General features: G+C 55.6%; 1 protein-coding gene across 1 annotated transcript; it reads left to right on the top strand.

Moving 5' to 3' along the window:
- Positions 1-10,739: 10,739 nt before the first annotated feature.
- HMGCL (3-hydroxy-3-methylglutaryl-CoA lyase) lies at positions 10,740-23,002 on the top strand. The gene is made up of 9 exons (XM_062190625.1): positions 10,740-10,815; positions 13,195-13,281; positions 14,952-15,059; positions 15,433-15,528; positions 17,189-17,337; positions 19,881-19,944; positions 20,559-20,747; positions 21,679-21,804; positions 22,429-23,002. Exons 1-9 carry the CDS (start codon positions 10,756-10,758, stop codon positions 22,528-22,530), a joined length of 981 nt encoding a protein of 326 aa, XP_062046609.1. The 5' UTR covers positions 10,740-10,755; the 3' UTR covers positions 22,531-23,002.
- Positions 23,003-23,764: the final 762 nt, after the last annotated feature.

The raw sequence follows: 23,764 nt of genomic DNA, 5'->3' as shown, positions 1-23,764 counted from the left end.
TTTATATACAGAAGATCACTTCAGTATATAATTAGTAAAGACCTCATCAGTTTGTGCCCACACAGAAACGCAAAGTATAAAAATACTGTTTCAGTACTAGTTATAGCATCACTTGGCTTTAGACGACACATTAGGGACAGATCCCACATGGGGTGTAAGTACACAGTGACTCCTGTTGCTGATTTAACAATTTGACACTCCTGTTCATGGCGTCAGTAATCTCCCTAGGCTCTAGTCATGAGTTGCCAGGGCTATGGAAGCCTTTAGAGTTCGCTGACTTTGATCTTATTCCAATAGGGTCATAGTCAAAGTGGAAGTTCTCTCCTCCCTTCGGAGAAGGGTAGACATTGTTTATATTTCAGAAATTCAACTTGCTTTCACATAAGAAAAATTATCAGTGAATTCACAATAACAGAAAAAACATGCTATTTCCATTATTTCAGAAAAAAAAATTTTGATGCAATCAAAACACATTTGTGATTTTTAAAAAAGACTTTGCAAAGCAGGGCTAGAAGTCAGTGCATATTAACAACTTAGAGCAAACAGACCTTGAGGTGAGATGGTGGTTTATTAGTTGAGAGACAAATGCCTACCCAGCCAGAGCTGGGCCAGGCCAAAGCCAGGAGTCAGGAGCTCAGTCCGTCTTCCACGTGGGTGGCAGGGACTCCAGTACTTGCTGCCTTCCCAGGCAGTTAGCAGGAAGCTGGATCAGAAGTGAGGAGTCAGGACTCCAGCTGGCTCTGGTACGGGATGCAGGCACCCCAGGCGGCAGCTTAACCCCCTCTACCACAGCCCTGGACCCACACTGACCTTTGAGTTCCAGCTCTTCTTACTTACAAACTTTGTCACCTAACACAGATCGCCCTAAGCAGTAAATTCCTGCAGGAAGCTGGAATCGGAGGTAGAGCCAGGACTCAAATCTAGACGCTCTGATGTGGGATGCACTTGTCCCAAGTGGCACTCATAATGGCAATGCCAAACATCCAGCCCAGAGAAGGAGCTATGAGAAGCAAGGTTTCCCTGTGAGGAATGAGAAGGTGCCCAGATCACCGTGTGCAGTGTTGATGGGAAGTCCCGGTAGACCCAGGAAAACACAAGAAATAAATAAAGGGTGTAGGGGCCAAGCTGCCATTATCCACTGACAACACAACCGTCCACATAGAAGATGGGACACACCAAGGAGTTACCAGAATTAGTGGGATGCCTTAGCAAGTACACAAAAACCTACTGCATTTCTACAGCCCAACACTAGAAAACAATGAAAAAAAATCCTGTTTACCATAACAAGGCACAAATAATGCAGCTGAAGCAAAACTAAGAAAAGTTGTTCAAGAGACCCCCAAGTGGTGGAGCCCCAAGGGCCCTAAGGTTAAAACCTCCATTTCCTACCAGGAGGAAGAAGCAGAGCTGACGAGATGGTGCCAGGCTGGCTTCTACTGGAGGGGCCAGTACTATGGAATAGTGGGTAAAGCTCCTGGCTTCAGATTGCTGCGGTGCCAGCATCCCATATGGGCGCCAGTTCAAGACCCAGCTGCTCCATTTCCGATCCAGCTCTCTGCTATGGCCTGGGAAAGCAGTAGAAGATGGCCCAACTTCTTATGCCCCTGTACCTGCATGGGAAACCCAGAGGAAGCTCTTGGCTCCTGGCTTCAGATCAGCTCAGCTCCGACCATTGCAGCCATCTGGGGAGTGAACCAGCAGGTGGAAGACCTCTCTCTCTCTCTCTCTCCCTCTCTCTCTCACTCTCTACCGCTCCTTCTCTCTGTGTGTAACTCTGACTTTCAAATAAATAAAGAAATCTTTAAAAAAAAAAAAAAGCTACTGGAAGTTTTCTGCCTCACCCTCAGTGGTTGAGATGTCTCCAGCAAGTACCATTGGGTGAATCTATGAATAGATTCAACTCCCAGCAAAATGGTGGCCCAATGTTCTCAGTTCTTAAGTCTTCCAGAAGATACCAAATAACTGGAGTGCTTTAGGATCCGAGTCCAGAACGGCTGTTGTGGAAAAGAGTAGATCCAACTCCCTGAAAACGTAATGCTAAAGTGTGGCCCCACCTCTCAGTCTTCAATATTGCACCCACTGTCTCAAGTAAACCCATGCTCTTGGGTGCTATTGGAGAATGGCTGGTATGAAAACCAGTAGACCCAACTCCTTTCAAAATTGAGTCCCGGGGGGCCAGTGCTATGGCTCACTTGGTTAATCCTCCGCCTGTGGCGCCAGCATCCTATATGGACGATGGGTTCTAGTCCCGGTTGCTCGACTTCCAGTCCAGCTCTCTGCTGTGGCCTGGGAGGGCAGTGGAGGATGGCCCAAGTGCTTGAGCCCCCACATGGGAGACTAGGAAGAAGCACCTGGCTCCTGGCTTCAGATTGGTGCAGCGCCGGCCGTTGCGGCCATTTGGGGAGTGAACCAGCAGAAGGAAGACCTTTCTTTCTCTCTCTCTCTCTCTCTCTCTCTCTCTCTCTCTCTCACTGTCTATAACTCTGCTTCTCAAATAAATTTAAAAAAAAAAATGAGTCCCAAAATGTGTACTCAACCCCCACCTAATCGTCAATGTTGCAGCCAATGTCTGGGGTAAATCTGGGCTCTTGGGTTTGACTTCATGATGGTTCTGCTAGGTGGGAAGATAGAAATTAGCCTGTGTGTGCAAAGGGGCCAAAGGAAAACAAAGCACCCGCGGAAAGGAATGTAGAAGCACACCTAGGAGGCAGCCCAGAACTTTACGCTACAAAGTCCTGCCCATACCTCCAACACCTTTATTGGTAGCCCCAGCCTTCCCCCTCTCCGCCTTGAAAATCACCCCAGGAGAATCCTCTCTACCCAGCACCAGATGTGCTACTCAGTCTTATAACACTGAGCAATAAAACCTTGGGGGGCTGGGGCTGTAGCGCAGTGGGTTAAAGTCCCGGCCTGCAGTGCCGGCATCCCACGTAGACACTGGTTCGAGTCCCAGCTGCTCCACTTCCAATCCAGCTCTCTGCTGTGGCCTGGGAAGGCATTGGAAGATGGCCCAGGTCTTGGGTCCCTGCACCCACGTAGGGGACCCGGAAGAAGCTCCTGGCTCCTGGCTTCGAATCAGCTCAGCTCTGGCCGTTGCAGCCATCTGGGGCGTGAACCAGCGGATGGAAGACCTTTCTCTCTCTCTCTCTACCTCTCTCTGTAATTCTGTCCTTCAAATAAATAAAATAAATCTTTTAAAAAAATAAAACCTTGGGAGGAATTTTCACTCATTTCACACCCGGGAACCCTTTGTCCAGGAGACCAGGATGAGGGGAAGGAGAAGTGGCAGACGTGGGCCCCACATCCTTAGATACCCTGGTCTCAATGACTGGATGCTCTCAGACCTGTCTGGAGAGGTGCCCATCCATCCCGATGGATGCACTACATCATCAAACTGTGCTTCCTCGCTTACCACTACTCTCTGTCTCAGAAGTAGCCAGGACTCGTACCAGCGCCACAGATGGAGGCTTAACCTGCACCACCCCACCGGTCTCAGTTCTTTTTCTTGTGGAAAGATAAGAACCTCTATTCTAGTCACCTCCACTCACATCTTCAATGGAGACAGATAATTCCTTATAAAATCAAGCCCCAGGGCCGGTGCTTATAGGCTGAGCCTGCGCTTACAGCACCACCATCCCATATAGGTGCCAGTTTGTGTTCTGGCTGCTCCTCTTCCTAACCAGCTCTGCTGATGGCCTGGGAAAGCAGCAGAGGATGGCCCAAGTGCTTGGGCCCCCGCACCTGCATGGGAGACCCGGAAGAAGCTCCTGGCCCCTGGCTTTAGATCGGCTCAGCTCCAGCCATTGCAGCCATTTCGGGAGGGAATCAGCGGATGGAAGACCTTTCTCTCTCTCTCTCTCTCTCTCTCTCTCTCTCTCTCTCTCTCTCTCTGTAACTCTGCCTCTCAAATAAATACATAAATCTGTTTAAAAAAAAAAAATCAAGTCCTAAGCTGCGTCCAACTCTAAGATGTCCAGATTGCGTCTACCGGCGTCCGGAGTCTGTTGTGATGTTGGACGTAATTCCGATTCACAGCTGCGGAATCTGTTAGATGGTGATGATGGACATGGATTGGTCCAGTTCCTTACAAAGTCAGTGTCCACGGTGTGATGCTTGCATTCTGCCTCCCTGACGAAGTGCAGTAGCTCTATCCGTGCAGTTTGGTCAGCCAGGGGGGTTTCCTGTGTTAACATGTGATGGACCCTCACAAAATGGAGGTCAAAGTGTGCCCAGACTATAGCAAGTGCCTGTAGGCCTGCACTCAGTAAATCCACTCGGAAGCTCTCTCTCAGCAGAGACAGTAAATTGAAGCCTTACAAGATTTACTCTCAAATGTCTACAGTAATTCAGTGTGGAAACTACCAAGTGTGTTAGCTCTTTGTTACTACAGCAAAATGCTAAAGACAACTAAATTTATACAAAAAAAAAAAAGGTTTTTTTGGCTTGCAATTTGGGGAGTTCAAATTCTAAGATCAGGTGGCTGCATTTTTTTTTTTTTCATTTTTATTTGAAAGAGAATTTCCATTCACTGGATCACTCCCTAAATGCCCACAATAGCTGGGGGTGGGCCAGGCCAAAGCCAGAAGCCTGGAACTCCATCCAGGTCACCCACATGGGTGGCAGGGATCCAGATACTCGAGCCGTCCTTTGCTGCCTCCCAGGATGGGCGCTAGCAGGAAGCCGAATAGAACAGGAGCCAGCTCTCCCATAAAGGTTGGGGGCATCCCAAGTAGCATCTTTGTTTTAAAGATTTATTTACCTATTTGAAAGTCAGAGCTACAGAGAGGGAGAGACAGAGACAGAGATCTTCCATCCGCTGGTTCACTCCCCAGATGGCAGCAATGACCAGCGCTGGGCCAGGCCGAATCCAGGAGCCAGGAGTTTCTTCCAGGTCTCTCCCGGGAGTGCAGGGGTCCAGGCACTGGGGCCATCCGCCACTACTTTTCCCAGGCCATTGTCTGGGAGCCAGATGGGAAGTGGTGCAGCCAGGACACAAACTGGGATGCTGGCATCGTCACAGGCGGTGGCTTCACCTGCTTGGCCACAATGCCAGCCCCAAGCAGCCTCTTAGCTACTGCTCCAAATGCCCACCCCGAAGTCAGGCTTCTAGAACAACCATCTCATGAGAATTACCCTCCAAGGGCACACCTCCAGTGACCCGAGGGGTCTCCTAGGCCCCACCGCCTACAGATGCCACCTCCTCCCAACAGCAGCACCCTGGGAACCAAGCCTGCTGAGGGTCTTTAACTCTCACACCACAGCGCCAGGACCGGCCAGGACCAGCAGGAATGAAGATCAGATTGAACCTCTTAGAAAACTGAGGCCCAAGGTCTGTGTCCACGCTTCACCCAGGGGCCACGGGAGGCCTCTCACTTCCATTCGCCATGTAGTTCTAGTGTGAACAATTATTCTTGCACCATGCTTATCTTAGGAAGCTGTCAAAGGCGACCCCGGAGGCAAGCGCCTAGTGCAGCAGTGGAGACAACGCTCAGGAGACCCACATCTGAGAGCCGAGTTTGAGTCCCAGCTGCTCCACTTCCCACCCAGCTTCCTGCTAGTGTGCACCCTGGGAGGCAGCAGGTGCTGGCTCAGATGATGATTCAACTACCCATGAGGGAGACCCAGATGAAGTTCTGGGCCCCTGGCTTTGGCCTGGCCTAACCATGGCTGTTGTAGACATTTGGGAAGTGAACCAATAGATGGAAGATTTATATTCATTCTCTCTCTCTCTCTCTCTCTCTCTCTCTCTCTCCTCTCTCTCTCTCCCCCCCCCCTCTCCCTCTCTGCCTTTCAAGTAAAATGAAAACAAATGAATAAAAAAATTTTCTAAGGAGCTCTTCTGTTAATGAGCTAGACATTTTCTTGGTGTGGTCCCTGGAGGTAGAAAATCCTGCCTCTGTGGACATGTGATGTCGCCAAGGAGATCTTGTCTAAGCCCCAAACTCTGCTTGTGGGAACCCAGATGGCCAACCTCAAGCAGGCAGGATGGCTGAATGGGCTTTTGAGGCCAAAGGACTCCACAGTCAGTCGTCTTGGGGACTTCCCTTCCCCATTTTTATGTTTTTTGCTTGTTTGTTTGTTTGTTTGTTTTAATTTGAAAGGCAGAATTACAGAGACACAGAATCAGAAAGAGAGGTCTTCCATCCACTGGTTCACTCCCCAGATGGCCACAATGGCTGGAGCTGGGCCAATCTGAAGCCAGGAGCCAGGAGCTTCCTTCGAGTCTCCCACGTGGGTGCAGGAGCCCAAGGACTTGGGCCATCTTCTACTGCTTTCCCAGGCCTTTAGCAGGCAGCTGGATGGGAAGTGGAGCAGCTGGGACCCCAACTGGCCCCCATTTGGGATGCCGTCACTGCAGGCAGCAGCTTTACCCACTATGCCACAGCATCGGCCCTCCATTTTTTTGTTTTTGTCCATTAAAAAAAAAAAAAACCAGTTTTGGGGCTGGCACTGTGTTGTAGTAGGTAAAGCCACCACCTTCAGTGCCAGCATCCCATATCGGCGCCAGCTGCTCCACTTCCCATCCAGCTCTCTGCTAATGTGCCCAGGAAAGCAGCAAAAGATGGTTCAAATGTATGGGCTCCTGCACCTACATCGGAGATCTGGATGGAGGTCCTGGCTCCTGGCTTCAGTCTGGCTTAGCCCAGTTGCAGCCATCTGGGGAATAAATCAGTGGATGGAGATTTCTCTTTCTCTTTCTATCCCTCCCTCTCTTTCTGTAACTCTTTCAAATAGATCTTTAAAACAAAAAAAGCTTTATTGACATATAATTCATGTTATCTCACTCACTCACTCATTGAGACTGGGTTCACATTTCCATCATCCCCCAGAGAAGCCCCCTTTCCCACAGCACTGCACCAGCCCTGGGTGATGGCCAGGCTGTGAGCTGCCTCTTCTAGGCCCTGCATATATCAATATCAATGGAATCATGCAGAGCCTTCATGTCCAGCTTCTTGCACTCAGCATGTTTCCAGGGCTCACCCAAGTTGTAACACGCACTTTGTTTTCTTTTTATGGCTGAAATGCATTCCACCGTAAGGACACGCCACATCTGTATTTGCGTAATCATCACTGGATGGCCATTTGCGTTGTTTTCACTTGGTTAATGCTGCTCTGAACGTTTGTGCACAAATGTTTATGTGTCATTCTTTTTTTTTTTTTTAAGATTTATTTATTTGTTTGAGAGGCAGAACTACAGAGAGGGAGAATCAGAGAGAAATGTCTTCCATCCACTGGTTCACTCCCCAAAATGGCCTCCAAAGGCAGGAGCCAGGAGCCAGGAGCTTCTTCCGGGTCTCCCACATGGGTGCAGTGGCCCAAGGACTTGAGCCATCTTCCACTGCTTTCCAGGCCATAGCAGAGAGCTGGGTTGGAAGCGAAGCAGTCAGGACTTGAACTGGCTTCTATATGGGATGCCGGCATCACCGGCAAGGATTAACCTGCTATGCCACTGCGTCAGCCCCATGTGTGACTCATGTTTATTTCTCTTGAGAGTAGACCTAGGAGGAAAATTGCTGGGTCATAGGATAACTCTGTGCTTAACCATTTTTATTGCAATACAATATATGTAACATAAAATTTGTCATGTTGGCGCTGGCATCATGGTAGAGCAGGTAAAGCCACTGCCTGCACTGCCAGCAGCCCATACAGGTGCCAGTTCAAGTTGCAGCTGCTTCATTCCCATCCAGCTCTCTGCTATGGCCTGGGAAAGCAATAGCAGATGGCCCAAGTCCTTGGGCCCCTGCACCTACCTGGAAGACCGGGAGGACGCTACTGGCTCCTGGCTTCAGATCAGCTCAGCTCCTGCCATTGAGACCATCTGGGGAGTGAACCAGTGGATGGAAGATCTCTTTCTCTCTCTCTTTGCCTCGGCCTCTCTGTAACTCTGCCTTTCAAATAAATAAATAAATCTTTTTTTAAAAAAAAAGAATATTCTACTTATCTCCAGGTGCATTCAATGAAATATTAACTTGACATCTTAAAAAATATTCAAGAAGAAGAAGAAGAAGAAGAAGAAGAAAGAGTGATAGAAGTGGCGGCAGGGGGGGGGGGGAGGGCGGTGGATTCCAACTACTAATTCACTTCCTGGGCTGGGCCAGGCTGAAGCCAAGAACCCAGAAGTCCATCTGGGTCTCCCACCTGAACCACCCTCCACTGCTTTCCCAGGCACACTAGCAGGGAGCTGGATGAGAAGCGGAGCAGCTGGGACTCGAACCAGTTCTCTGACATGGAATGGCAGCCTCGTACACGCTGGCCTAACAATGCCGGCTCCTGAATCCTGACTTCTGTCCCATTCAACAAGCTGCTCGGCTCGCTCTTCCCTGCCCCTGCGAGCATGAGTTCACTTGACTCCTCTGTGAATCTGGCTGTTCTAGATTCTCACTTGTGCTTGTCAGGGGTTTCTGGAAAAGCACAGCCCAGAGGAGCCCCTCCAGCAGCTGGCCCTGGCCCCCCCACTGTGAAGGCTGAGAAGTCCCAGACCTGGTGCCAGCAAGCGCCATGCCCCAGGGGAGTCGGTGGCATGGCTTCCGGGCAGGCAAGGGGAGGGGATTTCTCCCTTTCTCCACCTTTTGGCTCCACATAGGCCCTCAATGGATTGAATGGGGCCCACCCACATGAGACGGGGTGGGCTTCTTTCCTCTTTTAACTAATTCAATGCCAATCTCACATTGAAATCCCCTCGCAGACACACCAAGAAACAATGTGCAGGGGCTGGCGCTGTAGCACAGTAGGTTAAAGGCCCTGGCCTGAAGCACCAGCATCCCATATGGGCACCGGTTCTAGTCCTGGCTGCTTCACTTCCGAATCCAGCTCTCTGCTGTGGCCTGGGAAGGCAGTAGAAGATGGCCCAAGTCCTTGGGCCCCTGCACCCACGTGGGAGACCTGGAAGAAGCTCCTGGCTTCGGATCAGCGCAGTTCTGGCAGTCGCGGTCATTTGGGGAGTGAACCAGCAGATGGAAGATCTCTCTCTCTCTCTCTCTCTCTCTCTCTCGGGCTCTACCTCTCTCTGTAACGCTTTCAAATAAATAAAATAAATCTTAAAAGAAAGAAAGAAAGAAACAATGTGCAGCCGAATCCCTGGGCATCCCAGTGGCCGGGTCAAGTTGTCACACAAAAGTAGCCGTCACGTGGAAAAGTGTCGTCATCGGATGTGTGTCCTTCTGTGCCAGCTTACCCTGATATGTTTCGGGCTCATCCAGGCTGTGACGTGTTCCAGGCTTTCCTCCGTTTCAGGGGTGAGGAGTGGGCTTGTCCTATTTTATGGATAACCCACACGTTGTGTACCCCTTTATCCAGAGAGGGACATGTGGCTTGTTTCCAGCTGTTGGCTACAGTGAACAATGTGGCTCTTGCACACTGGTGTAGGGACATCTGTTTCAGTCCCCCTCTGTTCAACTCTTGTGGGTGTGTGCCTAGAAGAGAAATGCCAAGACTCTATGGTATTTATGGATTTTACGATGACTCCCTGTTTGACTTTTTGAGAAACCAGCATTCTGTCTTCCATTGTAGTTGCACCATTTTACGTCCTACCAACAATCCACAAGGCTTCTAACTTCTCTGTACCCATACCAATATTTACTATTTTCCACGTTGTATTTAGCTGTCCTACTTGGTGTGAAGTGGTATGTCATTGTGGCTCCATTTGCATTTCCCTGTTGATTAGTGATGCTGGGCCTCTTACCGAGTGCTTATTGGACATTTTTATATTTATTTGTAGAAATGACTTTTTTTAAAGATTTATTTTAGAGGCAGAGTTATAGACAGAGAGAAGGAGAGACAGACAGAGAGAGAGAGAGAGAGATCTTCCATCCACTGGTTCACTCCCCAGTGGCCACAATAGCTGGAGCTGGGCCGATTCAAAGCCAGGAGCCAGGAGCCAGGAGCTTCCTCCAGGTCTCCCATGTGGGTGCAGGGGCCCAAGCACTTGAGCCATTTTCCACTGCTTTCCCAGGCCATAGCAGAGAGCTGGATCGGAAGTGGAGCAGCTGGGTCTCGAACCAGTGCCCATACGGAATGCCAGCGCTAGAGGTGGCAGCTTTACCTGCTACACCACAGCACCAGCCCTGCTATTCTTTAGAAAAGTTGGTACCTACTAAATTGATATTATGACGCACTAGTGGAACACAAAATATAGCTTGCAAAACCCTGCTCCTAACATTCCTTTTTTTTTTTTTTTTTTTGCCCCAGGACCATTGCATTTGCTAGTCCCTCTCTCTGGGAAGCCTTTTTTGGATCCTCCTTGCCTGGACAGATTTTACTTATACTTCGAGATCTGAAATGAAAAGCTGCTTGCTTTCCTGGGGTTCACCGCCTACATCTGGACCGTGGAGATCGTGTTGAAAAATCAGGACGTGCAAGGGACTCAGAACAGAGTGACGAATAGTGACGCCTCTTACCATGAAAGCTAAAAAGCATAAAACTGTGTGTGGTTATTAACATCTGCCCCCTCACCTCTCACACTCTAAACCCACGAAGCCAGAGGCTTTGCGTGATTTTTGTTCATCTTCACGTCCCTAGAGTCTTACCCTGTCTGGCATACGATGGGCGCTCAGAAAGCTACCGAATAGAGAACCAGCCGTGCGAATACCTGGAGAGCCCGGCGGGAGCCAGCGCCCAAACGTCACCGCGAGGCCCCGCCCCGGGGCGGAGCCAGGGCCCAGGCCGTCACGCGAGGCCCCGCCCCGGGGGCGGAGCCAGGGCCCCAGGCCGTCACGTGGGGCGCCGCTGGGCGGCGGCTGGGAAAGCGGGGCCAAGATGGCGACAGTGAGGAAGGTGCTGCCGCGGCGACTGGTGGGCCTGGCGACCCTCCGGGCTGTAAGTGCCCCGTCCGCCGAAGGGACGACCCTGCAGGCAGCCGTGACAGTCGGGGTCGGGGGCCCGAGCCGCGGCGGCCGCCCTCTGAGAGGCGAAGCTGGGCAGCGTCGGGAGCGCCGTGGAGTGTCCGGCGCTCCCTGGCTCGCCCAGATCCCTTCAGGGCCGTGGAGAGGTGGAGCGGGCGTGGGTTCCCCGTGCAGGGCCCTCCCGGTGCCCCGGCTCCCTCCTCGCGCCGAGCCTCACACCTGTCACCTCTTAGTGAAAACCACAACACTTCCTTCCAGTGCCGCTCGCGTCCGCTTCCAGCTGTGGTCGCTTTCAGGGACGCGGAGCGCTGCCCCGGCCTGCTGAGCGTGGCCTGGGTCGCGTGGGGCCAGGCTGGGACTCCCCTGGGCTGGATCTGAGGTTCTCCCGTCCGCACGCAGCGGGAGAGGGTCGGACACCCGGCTGTAAGGGGTTGACTGACAGCCCCAGCTGCGGTGGCCCCGACGTAGTTATCTACTGTCTAAACCTCCGCTTTCTCGTCTACAGAGCGGTACCATGACCGAGCTGTGTCCAGCTGTGTGACAGGACACGCGTTCCCGGGGCGGGGCTGTCCTGATGCTCAGGGTTTGGGTTGGTATTGGCGCTGGCATGGGTGGGGGTGTGTCACAGCGCAGGACTCATCCCTGGGGGGCGGGGGGCTCACCCCTGAGCAGACGGCTGTGGAGAGAAGGACCTGAGCATTGGGGGAGGACAAGACTGCAGCCCTGAGGGTGGCACAGAGGCAGCCCTGGCCAGGGGGTCAGGGGCCACACTGCCCGCTGGAGGTAGCGCCCCGGGGGCCAGCCAGGCAGGTGACTCTGGGAAAGTGACGTCATCTCTCCAAGCCTCAGATTTGTTGCTTAGTAGAATTCCGCAAGGTGTGCCGGGCTCTCGGGTCCGTAGCAGGTGCACAGTCCTACCTCCTAAGGCTGCTGAGAAGATGCTGTGCGCTGACATGTTTAATGAATGGGATTGTTACAGAAGGGCAGGAGGTGGAGTTACGCTGTTCTAATAAAAGGAACTCGGCAGGAAGTTTTCCGTTCTTTCAGCAGCACCCTGCACTTATTTATTGCACCCCTGTTATGTCCCGGGGCCTTGGAATTAAGCAGAGAATAGAAGTCAGGCACACAGAGGCGCAGGACAGTCTCAGGGCCGTGCACGACAGAGACTGCCAGCCCTGCCGGAGCCTCGGGTCGCAGGCCCTTCCCGTGTGGCCTGTCCCCTTGGCCTCCAGGAAGCTTTGCTGGCTAAAGCCAGGCCAGTCCAGCTGAGCCGTTCACTGTGCATCTGGGAGATGGCAGGGAGCTCCTACAGGTTCTCAGGGGTCGGGGTCCTCAGCGGATTACACCACGTACCCCTCCTGTCCGCCCACTGCGGAACATTTATCCTGATCGAATCTGCAAAAGTTAAGTGCTGTCAGGGTAAGACGGGTAAGGGAAAGGAGGAAAAGCACTCGCACAGGGCTTGCTGGGGCGCAGGGGAAGCCTGGGGCAGATGTTGTGTAAAGAGGACTCAGGGCGGCTTTGCCCTGCCTCTGACTGTAACCAGACAGAGCCTTCCTACGCGTCCTCACCCCCACCCCTGCCCTCCTCAAAGCCCGAGACTAGCCCCACGCCCCTCCCACGCTCCGTAGGTGCCCGCCTCTGGGACCCCCAAGCCCTTCGTGCATTTATTTGTTGCTTTGGTAAATTTGCTGAGTGCCTGCCTTGTGCCCTGCCAAACGGTAAGGGTGAAGCGCCGCGGAAGACGGACACGGTCCCTTAGGGGCCTGTGTTCTGCCTGAGGCATCCAGGAGACGTTGTTGGCAGTGCTCTGCGGGAAATAATCATGGTCCTGGAATAGGGAGTGGTGGAGGGGAGGGAGGGGCAGCTTTGCAAAGGGGGGGGGGGGGGCTTCCACAACGGAGATGGGAGAAGAGCCTGCTGAGCGGGGGAGGCGGCCAGGGGCACTGGAGCCTGGCTCCCTCTAGGGCAGAGGTGGTAGTAGAGGGACCTGCTGGGTTCAGCAAGGTCAGTGGAAGCCACACCACGTGGAGCCTCACGGGCCATGGGGGAAAGGGAAGGGGATGGGTCAGGCTGTGGTTTAAGTGGCCGGTGGCCGCGGTGGAGAGAGAAGGTGGCGCACACGGGCTGTGGGAGCAGGTGCGGAGTTCTGTGCGCGCTTCAGGGAAGAGCCTGCCCTGCGAGTGTGAGTCTTGCTCATTCCTGTTCCTAAGACGTCCTCGCCAAATGTGCGCTGACGGCTGAGGTCCATGGCGTCTGGTCGCAGGGCCATGAGTGCGGTCCCTCACAGTGGCGCCCTGGCTGGTGTGACGGCCTCTTCCTCTGACTTTGTGTTTCCTCTTTTAAACCAAAGGTCAGCACGTCGTCGCCTATGGGCACGCTCCCCAAACAGGTGAAAATCGTGGAAGTTGGTCCCCGAGATGGACTGCAAAATGAAAAGGTAAAGATGGACATGAACCGAGTGGGTGCTCCGGCCATCTGCTTTGAGTCTGCCGAACGGTGGGAAGTGCGGCCCAAGACGCGACTAAGCTGGATCAAGTGCATCTTGGGCTTTTCGTAAGATCCAGTATTGTTGGAATTGATTAAGTGACTTGAGCAGGTTGTAAAATAATCTGTATATTTAAAATCTTACGTTTTTGTGTAGGAAACAAAAATCTGTGTGTTCGAGGGGTGACATTTACACCTACACCCTTACTGTCCCATACAACCTTCCATGAAGATGGGAAAATGTTCTGGTTGTGAATATTCTAGACCTCAGTGTGTTGGCCACTAGACACGTGTGGCTCTGAGCGCTTGCTATGTGGCTGGGGTGGCGTTTGGCCTGGTGGTCAGATGCCCATGTCCCACCTCTGAGGGCCTGGGTTTGATACCCAGCTCCGTTCCTGACTCCAGCTTCATTCTGCAAGGCAGTGGTGACGGCTTGAGTAGTTGGATCTGTGCCACCCATGTGAGAGACCTGGATTAAGTTCCTGGCTCCTCGCTTTGGCCCCCTAGCCACTGTGGGCATTTGGGGAGTGAACCAACAGATGGGAGCTTTGTCTGTCTCCCTGCCCTTAAACAGGTAAAGTTACCGAGACAGAGGAACTGACGCTCTCTATAATTTAAATGACCGCAGGTGGCCAGTGGCTAACGTATTGGACCACACAGATGGGGAATTACTTCCCAGGGTGCTAATAGTATCTCTGGGACCAAGAGTAGTCTTGTCGTGGGCATATTTTTCTGAACTCATGTACTGTTTAGTATTTTGGTAGGAAAAGCTTTCTGTTCTTTCTTTAAGGCAGAGCAGTCTGGCTTCCATAGTGAGTGCTTGTTGGGAGCACCAGTCTGACAGCCCCATGGTGGCAGAATCATATCTGTCCTGCTTCCTGTTCTGCATCCCTTGTACCTAACACACCGCCTGGAACTCAGGGGCTTTCAGAAATCTGTGGAATGGGTTTAGTGAATGCAGTGGGGGGTGGGGGGGTGTCAGGCCGCAGGGCCTGGTGAAAAGAACCTGGAGTTTTTTATTCTTAACCTAATCCTGAAAGTACTAGGGAGCCTTGGAAGGCTGTTGAGCAAGAGTGAGACAGTGAAGGTTGCGTTTTAGGATGAACTGGTGGAGTGAGACTGTGCTGTGGTATACATGAGATAATGGCAGGGGATTTGGTCAGAGCGATCCATGGAAGCTGATGCGCGGCTGCATGTGGAGGAGGGAGGGCGAGGGGCAGTGGGTTGAACACGTGAGAATGAAGTCCAGTGCCAGCTGGGAGATGGAAAAGGGGAGAGTGTGATATTTTGGGGGCCCCTTTCCATAGGACCCCAAATGTTGGTCATCTCTGCCCTTGCTCTCAAGTTGTTTATAGTGGGGTCATAAATTATACATGTAATCAAGGGAACGTCTGCATGGTGGAAAGATAAGTTTCCATGCCGATACTAACTCCTTGTGGGGTGAGCACTGCCTCCAGTGTGGACTGCCCACCACCTGTGGGACCTGAAGACAAGGCTTGTCCCCCACCCTCGGGCAGGGAGTGTGCCTGGCTTCCGGGTGGGGTTTGGGAGTGAACCGATAGGCATTGTTTTATACCCAGCTGTGCTGACCTGGCCTCTCTGGTGCTCCTCTGTCCTCTGCAGAACATCGTCCCCACTGCCGTGAAAATCAAGCTGATAGACATGCTGTCTGAAGCCGGACTCCCCGTCATAGAAGCCACCAGTTTTGTGTCTCCCAAGTGGGTTCCCCAGGTGAGCCCCAACCCCCAGAGGGAGGCCTTTCCTGGGACAAGAGCGGTGGGAAGTCGTGCATTTGCTCTTGAAGCCGGTGGGTGTGGGGAAGAGAGGCCTCCAGGACCCTGGCTGAGGGGCCGTGGGTGAGTCATTGTGCAGTGGTGCCCAGAAGAGCATGAGCCAGGAGTCGAGGGTGCAGGGTCAGCCTTGACGCTGCCCTGACTTGCTGGGTGACCTTGCTAAGGCCTTCCCCTCCCAGGCCTCCTGCTTCACAGGCACGGGCAGGCAGGGAGGAGAGGTCTGCTCCAGGATGGAGGACAGAGGTTGTGTGAGGAGGCTTCCCCGGCCTGCTCCTCGTGATGACTTGCAATGTCTCTCCCTTGGCTCCCAGATGGCTGACCACACTGAAGTCTTAAAGGGCATCCGGAAGTTTCCTGGCAGCAACTACCCAGTCCTGACCCCAAATTTGAAAGGCTTTGAGTCAGCGGTAAGAGACTGGTGTGGTGGTGGAGGGGGCCCAGAAATGAAACAGGTGACACTGGTCCCTGCTTTGTGTCTAGTCCCACCCCCTGTCATGGGGGGTCCATCTGAACAGCTTGTCAGCAGTGCTGGGCCTGCCCCTTGCCACTCTCCACCATCCTGACAGATGCTTAACCTCTCTGAGTCTCCGCTTCTGCTGTAGAACGAATGGCAGTGCCTGGCGCCGGGAGGACGGCAGAAGCTAGATTTGCGTACGTTGCTCAGCAAGAACCTGGCCCACGTGCTCGGGAGACGTGGCTTACTCCCGTGATCGCCTGCTTCAGAGAAAGGCAGCTCTCCAGCGGGCTCTCTTTTTTCTTTTTAATTTGTGTTGGCTTTCACCTTATTTGAAAGGCAGATAGACACAGGGAGATCTCCCATCCTCTGATTCATTCCCCAAATACCTGCAACAGCCAGGGCTGGGCCACACCAAAGCCAGAAGGCCGAAACGCCATCCAGGGCTCCTCTTCTGGGTGGCAGGCACCCATCTACTTGGGCTATCACCTGCTGCCTCCCAGGGTGCATGTTAGCAAGGAACCGGAAGAGAGAGCAGAGCCAGCACTCAAACCCAGGCACTGTGGTGTGGGTCGTGTGGATCCCAAGCAGTGACTTAACCACTGTGCCAAACACCTGCCCTCCAGGAGGGTTGCACCAGGAGCTGCCTGCACCTGCCAGCTTCCTCACAGCTCTGGACAGGAGCGTCGCTGGAAAGGCTGGTTCTGCGTTCAGGCAAAAGGCTCCTTGCAGGAGCAACTCGAGCGCTGGTGGTGCTGGTGTTTCCCTGGAGGAAGTCTGTGTTGCTTTCTTATTTTTTTTTAATGTCTTTTTGTTTTCTTCTCCATGAAAGGCAGAGCAAGAGAGAAAGAGATTCCTTCTACTGACTTACTGCCCAAATGCCTACAACAGCCAGGCCTGGGTCAGGCTAATGCTTGGAGCCTGGAACTCCATCCTGGTCTCCCACAGGGGAGGCAGGGAACCAGACATTTAAGCCCTCATCTGCTGCCTCCCAGGATGCATAGGCAGGAAGCTGGATCAAAAGTAGAGCAGCCAGGACTCGAACCAGCACTCCAATATGGGATGCAGGTGTTCCAGGCGGAAGCTTAACCCACGGCACTACAGCGCCCTCCTGTAATATTATTACTGAGACATAAGTCACTATGTTTATTTTCTAGGGCTACTATGAGACAGTGCTACCATTTTAAATGGATCACTTAAAATGACAGTCCTGTGTGCTCTCACGGGGCTGGAGGCTAGAAATCCCCCAGGCTGTGGTGTGCCTGGTTCGTCTGAGGAATCTGTGCAGGCCCCCTGCTGCCTCTGGTAGTGGCCGGCAGTCCACGCACTGCTTGGCCTGCGGGTGCGCCACTGCAGTCTGCCCTCTCCTCCACGTCTCTGTCTTCTCTTGGCCGTCTTGTAAGGACACCGGTCCTGCTGGACCAGGGCCCGCCCCGCTCCAGCTTGGCCTCATGCTGACTGCTTGCACCCACAGTGGCCTTTTCACAGAGAAGGTCGCGTCCTGAGGTACAAATCCTATCCCTCACACTCACCCTCCGTAAAGTTCACTGGGACACCGTAGGTGCGTGTTCCTGGGAGAGAGAGGGCTGAGAGGTTCCCGCGGACACTGACAGGTGGCTGCCGGCGCCAGGGAGGTGAGCATCTTCGGAGCCGCCTCAGAGCTCTTCACCAAGAAGAACGTCAACTGCTCCATCGATGAGAGTTTCCAGCGGTTTGATGCCATCATGCAGGCGGCTCGGGCGGCCGGTATCCCCGTGCGGGGGTGAGTCTGTGCGTGATTCTGTTTCCTAAGTGCCCTTCCGGAATGGGACGAGGCCCCTGGGAGCCGGAGCTCCTAGCACCGTGTGCACCATAACTACTCTAATCAGTACCTCCTGTTGGCCCCGCGAGGAGCCATCCCCACTTTTCAGATGGTAGAACTGAGGCTCAGGGAGAGTGGGTAGTCTACCGCGAGGCTGCACAGCCGGCCCTGTGATAGCCAGAGGCAGCTTTCAGAGTGCACACCTGAGCCCATTCGCGGTTAAAGACCTTCCCGTGCCTGGCCAAGTTCAGGCTTTGGAGGTGGTTTGCAGGACCCGCATGGTTCAGTCCCTGCTGCTCTGCTGCCTCATCGTCCCTGGCCCCCTTCTGGCCCCTGCGCCCTCCGCACACTGCCCGCCAGCCCACTGGCCCTGCGCCCTCCGCACACTGCCCGCCAGCCCACTGGCCCCTGCCTCCTCCGCACACTGCCCGCCAGCCCACTGGCCCCTGCCTCCTCCGCACACTGCCCGCCAGCCCACTGGGCCCTTCCCTTCCTCCCCGACCGCTGCGCGCTCTCACCCCTGGGCCTTTGCACATGTTTTCTGTAGACTCAGAACCTCTTGCTCCTGTAGGCTGCTCCTCCTCAGAGCTTCCCCCGTGCTCAGCTGGACTGGTGCCCCTGCTCTGGGCTCCCACAGCCCCTGGCCCCCCTCCGACATAGCACTTACCTTTCACTGGATCCTCTCGTGTCCCCACTCCCCATGGATGAGGGCAGGGCCCACATCTCTACCAGTTCGTGCTGTGCTCTCCTCTCCACGTGCTCGGCCCAGCACAGAGCAGGTGCCCAGGAAGCGATGCGTGGGTGATGAATGGGAAAGCAGGGGCTCCTGTCTCCCCAACTCCCAGGCCTGTGCTGGCTCCTCAGCAGCTCTGCCACTGTTTCCTTACTCAGCAGTGCTTGGTGAATCAGTGGGAGACTTAAAATGGTTAAGTATACTGAGATCTCTGGGTCCTCAGTGAGTAGCCGGGTCATTGTGACACAGTGGGTTTTTTGAGCCGGTTCAAGTCCTAGCCCCTCCACTTCCAATCCAGCTCCCTGCTAATGCACCTGGGAGGCTGAAGATGGTGGCCCAAGCGCTTGGGCCTCTGCCACCACGTGGAAGACCTGGATGGAGCTCCTGGCTCCTAGCTTCAGCCTAGCCCAGCCCTGGCTGGTGTGCGCAGCTGGGGAGTGAACCAGTGAATAGAGGCTCCCTCACTCGCTCTCTCTGTCTCCCTCTCTTGCTCTCTCTGTCACTCTGCTTTCCAAATAAATCAATCTTTAAGAAAAATATTTACCCAGCAAACATTTACTATGCCTCTTTTTAAAAAAATTATTTATTTATTTGAAAGGCAGGGTGACAGAGAGAGGGAGATGATAAAGAGGTCTTCCATCCTCTGGTTCATTCCCCAAATAGCCGTAACAGCCAGGGCTGGGCCAGACTGACGCCAAGAGCCAGGAACTCCATCTGGGCCCCCCACACGGGTGCAGGGGCCCAAGCACTTGGGCCACCCTCCGCTGCTTTCCCAAGCACAATAGCAGGGAGCTGGATTGGAAGTGGAGCAGCCAGGACTCAAACCTGCTGTCATATTGGAAGCAGGTGTCGCAGGGCAGCTTAAGCCGCTGGCCACACCCCGGCCCCTCCCGTGCCTTCTAATGTGCAGGCTGCTGTGCTGACTCTCAAAGGCTTCCAGGGACCTCCGCTCCAGGAGGGCCAGTGGGAGAAGAGGCCGGCTCCATCCAAGACCCAACCCCCCCCAGAGCCATGAGCAGAGCGCGCCTGCCTTCCCGCCTCTTCTCGTCCTCGATGCGCTTCGTGCCTCTGCTCCTCTGTCCCTTGCCGGGTGCTGTTCGCTCTGGGATGCCCTTCCCGTAGCCCCAACGGCCTGGGAGAGGGCTTCCTGGTCCCCACGCGGGACTTGGCCTCCAGCTACCTCCCTTTTTTTCCCTCCAGAGCCCATCACTTCCCAAGATTTTTGCACCTATATTTGATTGCCTTTTTCTCCAGGAAGCGGGTACCTGGTCATTCTTGCTCAGTGCCCCTGCTTGGCACACAGCAGGCCAGTCGGCAAGAGGCAGTGACCCCTCGGCCCTCAGCCCACTGGGCTCATGTGCAGGTGTGCAGGTTTGCAGTTTCAGCCAGTCTTTGTCTCCCCTGGCACATGGTTACACACACACACACACACACACCCCAGCCCCCGCTCAGGTGCCCTCTCACTCCCCGCTTCTCCACGTGGTTACACACACACACACCCCCCAGCCCCAGCTCAGGTGCCTGCTCACGCCCCACTTCTCCTGAACTGTGAGCCCTGTGGGGTTCTCTGCTGCCCCCTCCTGGCACTAGGCTGCACTGCCTTGGTTCCCTCTGCACCTCCCAGAGTGAGCCTCACTGCGGCCTCCTGCCAGCCCTCAGGTTCTGGCTGCAGGCTGGCCAGGACTGTGCGTCCTCAACAGCCACCCTGCATCAGCCCCGCTGGCTGGAGAGCCCGGGGCACCGATGTCATTCCTGCCCTGTGTTCCCGCAGGTATGTGTCCTGTGCGCTGGGCTGCCCCTACGAAGGGAAGATCTCCCCGGCTAAAGTGGCAGAGGTGTGTGTCGGGCGGGGCTCTCGTGAGGGTTTCCTCTCCCTGCTCTTTCCTGGTAGGTCACGATTTCATTCATTCACCCAGCCCAGGGGCTCTAACCCAGCACCCTAGGACCCCAGAGGCGTGCACCTCCCACTGTCCCCCACTGCCCTGGCAGGCCCAGCCATTGCTCCTGGCCGAGGGCGCAGGACATCACTAGTTCATTTGCTGTGTGGAAGACTGGTGAGGTCGCCCAGGTTCCTTGCTGTGCCACATCCTTCCTCCCCCTCTCCAGCAGCCCATGTGGCAGCGTCTCCACAGGGAGGCGTGTCCTGCCCAGCTGTCCCGAGATGTCACGGGTTTTCAGTGGGCTTCTAAAACCTTGGTAGTTAGGAATTCCTGCTAAGACTGTGTAGGCAGCATCGCAGGCCCAGGCTGCAGGGGTCTTACTGCTCAGGACAGAACTCGCTGAGGAGTCAGACGTGGCGGGAGGAGGCCCGGGCACAGCTGGCTCTGCCCTCTCTAGGCTCACACTCGGACACGGAGGTGTTCTCCCTACACAGAGGATCCCTGCTCCGAGCCCCTGCGCCCCTGCCTGCCAGAATCTGGAGTCCCCAAGAACCTGCTTGTCTCCCCAGGTCTCCAAGAAGCTGTACTCCATGGGCTGCTACGAGATCTCCCTGGGGGACACCATCGGGGTGGGCACCCCGGGAGCCATGAAGGACATGCTGTCTGCTGTCATGCAGGAGGTGCCGCTGGCTGCCCTGGCTGTCCACTGCCACGACACCTATGGCCAAGCCCTGGCCAACACCTTGATGGCCCTACAGGTAATCAAAAACATACCCATTTACCCGAAGGGCAGGGCGTGGTGGCAGGACAGCCTGGTTTCTGTTATTCCCTCAGCAAACATTCCCTGCTGGCATGCCAGGCCCTGGGCTGGTGTGGTGGACACAGACGTGGTGACCCTTTCCTGTCAGTGCGTGGCACCCTCTGTCTGGGGGCAGCCAGTGGTCCTGCTGCACAGTGACAGGTGCCGCCCGGGAAAGAGGCCTGGAGAGGGGCCCCGCCCCACTGTGGGGGTCGGGGGATTTGGCAAAAGTGGCCCAGGCGAGGCTGAAGACAGAGAGGAAGAGGGAAGGTAGGGAGGCAGGACTGCACTGGGTGGGTGAGTCCGGGGCGGGGTGGGGTGTGTGCGCGTGCTCACCTGTGTGCAGTGCACGTGTGCGGGGGGAGCAGGCGTCTGCTTCCCCTTTGAATACAGAAGCAGCTGAACGTGAGGGTGGGGGAGGGGGTGGCGCAGGCCTAGGGATAGTGAAGAAATGAAGTCGTCTTCCGGGGAGAAGGAAGCGACGCCAGGGACACGTGACATGATAGGGCCCTGGTGGGCAGGCAGGGGCAGACGGGGGACGGGAGGTGAATGGGTGGCAGGAAGAACAGAGGTCTGCCTGTCAGCAGTGGGAGGGGCCGGAGTGGTGGTGAGGGGGCTTCTGGGAGGAGGTGGCCTGGAAGCCGAGGCCTAAAGAGAGAGACAGAAGGAACTGTCAGGACGGGGAGCGGTACCCGCCGCAGCGGAAGCGGACAGGGACGGTCAGCATCCCCGCGGTGTGAGCCTGCTCCCCTCCAGCCGGCGGTGCACGCCCACGCGCGCCTGTGCCACAGCCGGATTTCAGGAAAGGCGTGACCGCGGAGTTCCTGGGACGGATGGGCGTGGGGGGTCTGGGCCCTGGCGGCAGCGCGTTTCCGCATCCTTGTTTCCAGATGGGGGTGAGTGTCGTGGACGCTTCTGTGGCCGGACTTGGAGGCTGTCCCTATGCACAGGGGGCATCGGGGAACTTGGCCACCGAGGACCTGGTCTACATGCTGGCGGGCTTGGGCATTCACACGGTAAGTGCGCCTGCCCCCTGCTGGCGATGACCGGGAACTGAGGGGCCCTGGAGGTTGTTAGGATGGTGGGAGTGGGTGGGGGGAGTGTGGCCGGCATTTGGGGGGCTTTAGGTTTATGAGGTAGCGAAGTGGGAGTGAAGGAGGCAACAGCATTAGCACAAGACCACCAGGGTCTCCGTGTGAGAGGCGCCCGGGACTTTGGAAAGGGGTCAGGTTCATGACCTGAAATGAGCAGGTTCTCCCTGGGCCCTTATTTGGTTGTCTGTGAAATGAGGGTGGCACATCAGATGGCCCAGAATCCTAAGGGCATCTGTCTCATAAGGCTGCTTAGCAGGAGCGGAGCCCGCCAGCACCCGGCCAGTCGGGCTGCGTCAGCACCGTGATACGGGACGCTGGCTGCCTCCCAGCGTGTTTGATCCCCGTGGGCCAGGCCCTGTGCTAGGCCTAGATAGGGCACCACTCGGGCATCGTGTACGAGGGAAGTCAGGGGTAGCCGGGTCCACCCTCGCAGGCACTGGGGACGCACCTTGCCTTGTCAGGACCGCTGTGGCCTGGCCGGCCTGCTGCTTCCTCACAGCCGAGAACAGCTCCCGACTCATGGCCTCCTTGAACTTGTTTCTCAAGGGTGTGAACCTCCAGAAGCTGCTGGAAGCTGGGGACTTTATCTGTCAAGCCCTCAACAGAAAAACCGGCTCCAAAGTGGCTCAGGCTACCTGCAAACTCTGAGCCCCTGCGCACACGAAGCCCTGGGGACAATACGGGACAGGGGCAGGCGTGGATGACTTGCGGATGGGGACGTGGCAATGAGAATGAAATTAGGGGCGGGGCCTCCCAGCCACGCTGCAAGGTCTCAGCTGGCGGAAAGGAGGCGTAGGACCGAGGCACTGTGGCCCCGGGCCTCCCTGCAGCCCTGAGCGCCAGAGGCTGGGGCTGGCAGGCTCCCTTCCCTGGGCCCCAGCGGCGGCCCAGGAGGTGACTGCGGGCACTAGGGAACCCCAGCCCTCCACGGCACCCCTGGGGCCCCCTGGGGTCTGGATTATTAGGGCAAGGGGCACGTCAGACCCCCAGACAGACAGAGGGCATTTGCTGAAAGGGGTGAGAGCTGAGCTTCCGCGGGGGCTTCTGCCAACTCCAGCAACTCTGGGAAATCTCCACTTGGAAGATGATTTTTGATAATTAAAGCTTTAATTTTCCAGAATGTACCTGTGTAGGTGTGTGTGTGTGTGACTGGGGGAGTACGACTCCTTGGCAGTGGTGCAGTCTGAGGGCGATGTCTGCTCATCTTTGGATTTCCTCCCGGCCACCAACACGGACGCTGGAAATCAGTGGCTTCGGGCTGGCTCGGGCCACTGCCCAGACACCCGCAGGGGCGCTTTCTCAGGCTTCGCCTGGGAGCCCGGGACTGCTGCATGACGTCCCCTGGGGGCAGCAGCGGCCTCTCCCAGGTCCGCAGTGGCAGCTCGCGGCGCCGCAGGCTCGGGCAGACCCGGGCAGACCCGGGCTTTCCCCGCTGCGGGGAACGCCGGCGCGCTCGTGCGTGGACTGCGCAGGCTGCGGCGCGGCCTGAAGCGCATCAGCCCCTCTTAGAGATGCAGAGCAGTCGACAGGAGCCCCGGGAGCTTCCGAGGCCCGCCAGCTTCCCAGCGAGCCGCCCGCGACCTTCGCCCCCCGCCCCGAGCCCCTGCTGCCCGAGCTGCACGGAGTCGGACTTCCCGAAGTTAGACTGGACGAAGGGTCGGGCAGAGCTTGGACACCTGCGGGTAGAGTGGGGCCCGGCTCGTCGGCCCCGCGCCAGATGCCCTGCCCTCTGCCGCGAGGCTCCGGCACGACCCCGTCCCGGGCACTTGGGCCCGCGGGCGCCGCGTCTCGGCTCACCGCGCCGGTCAGCGGATGGTCCCGCCCACTTCCGCCCTCCGTGGGAGCTGGCCGCGCAATCGCCTTGAAGCCGCGCAGGCCTTGT

The sequence above is a fragment of the Lepus europaeus genome, chromosome 5 (assembly GCF_033115175.1).
Source record: "Lepus europaeus isolate LE1 chromosome 5, mLepTim1.pri, whole genome shotgun sequence".
In the NCBI taxonomy this organism is placed as follows: Eukaryota; Metazoa; Chordata; class Mammalia; order Lagomorpha; family Leporidae; genus Lepus; species Lepus europaeus.
Note: the sequence above shows the minus strand (reverse complement) of the source record. Positions and strands in the feature narration are given on the sequence as shown.

Excerpts from the sequence above, each read along its gene's own strand:
- HMGCL (XM_062190625.1), top strand. The coding sequence starts at position 10,756 with ATGGCGACAGTGAGGAAGGTGCTGCCGCGGCGACTGGTGGGCCTGGCG. Across the intron at positions 10,816-13,194 it reads GCCTGGCGACCCTCCGGGCT|GTCAGCACGTCGTCGCCTAT; the intron begins GTAAGTGCCCCG and ends TTTAAACCAAAG. Across the intron at positions 20,748-21,678 it reads ACACCTTGATGGCCCTACAG|ATGGGGGTGAGTGTCGTGGA; the intron begins GTAATCAAAAAC and ends CCTTGTTTCCAG.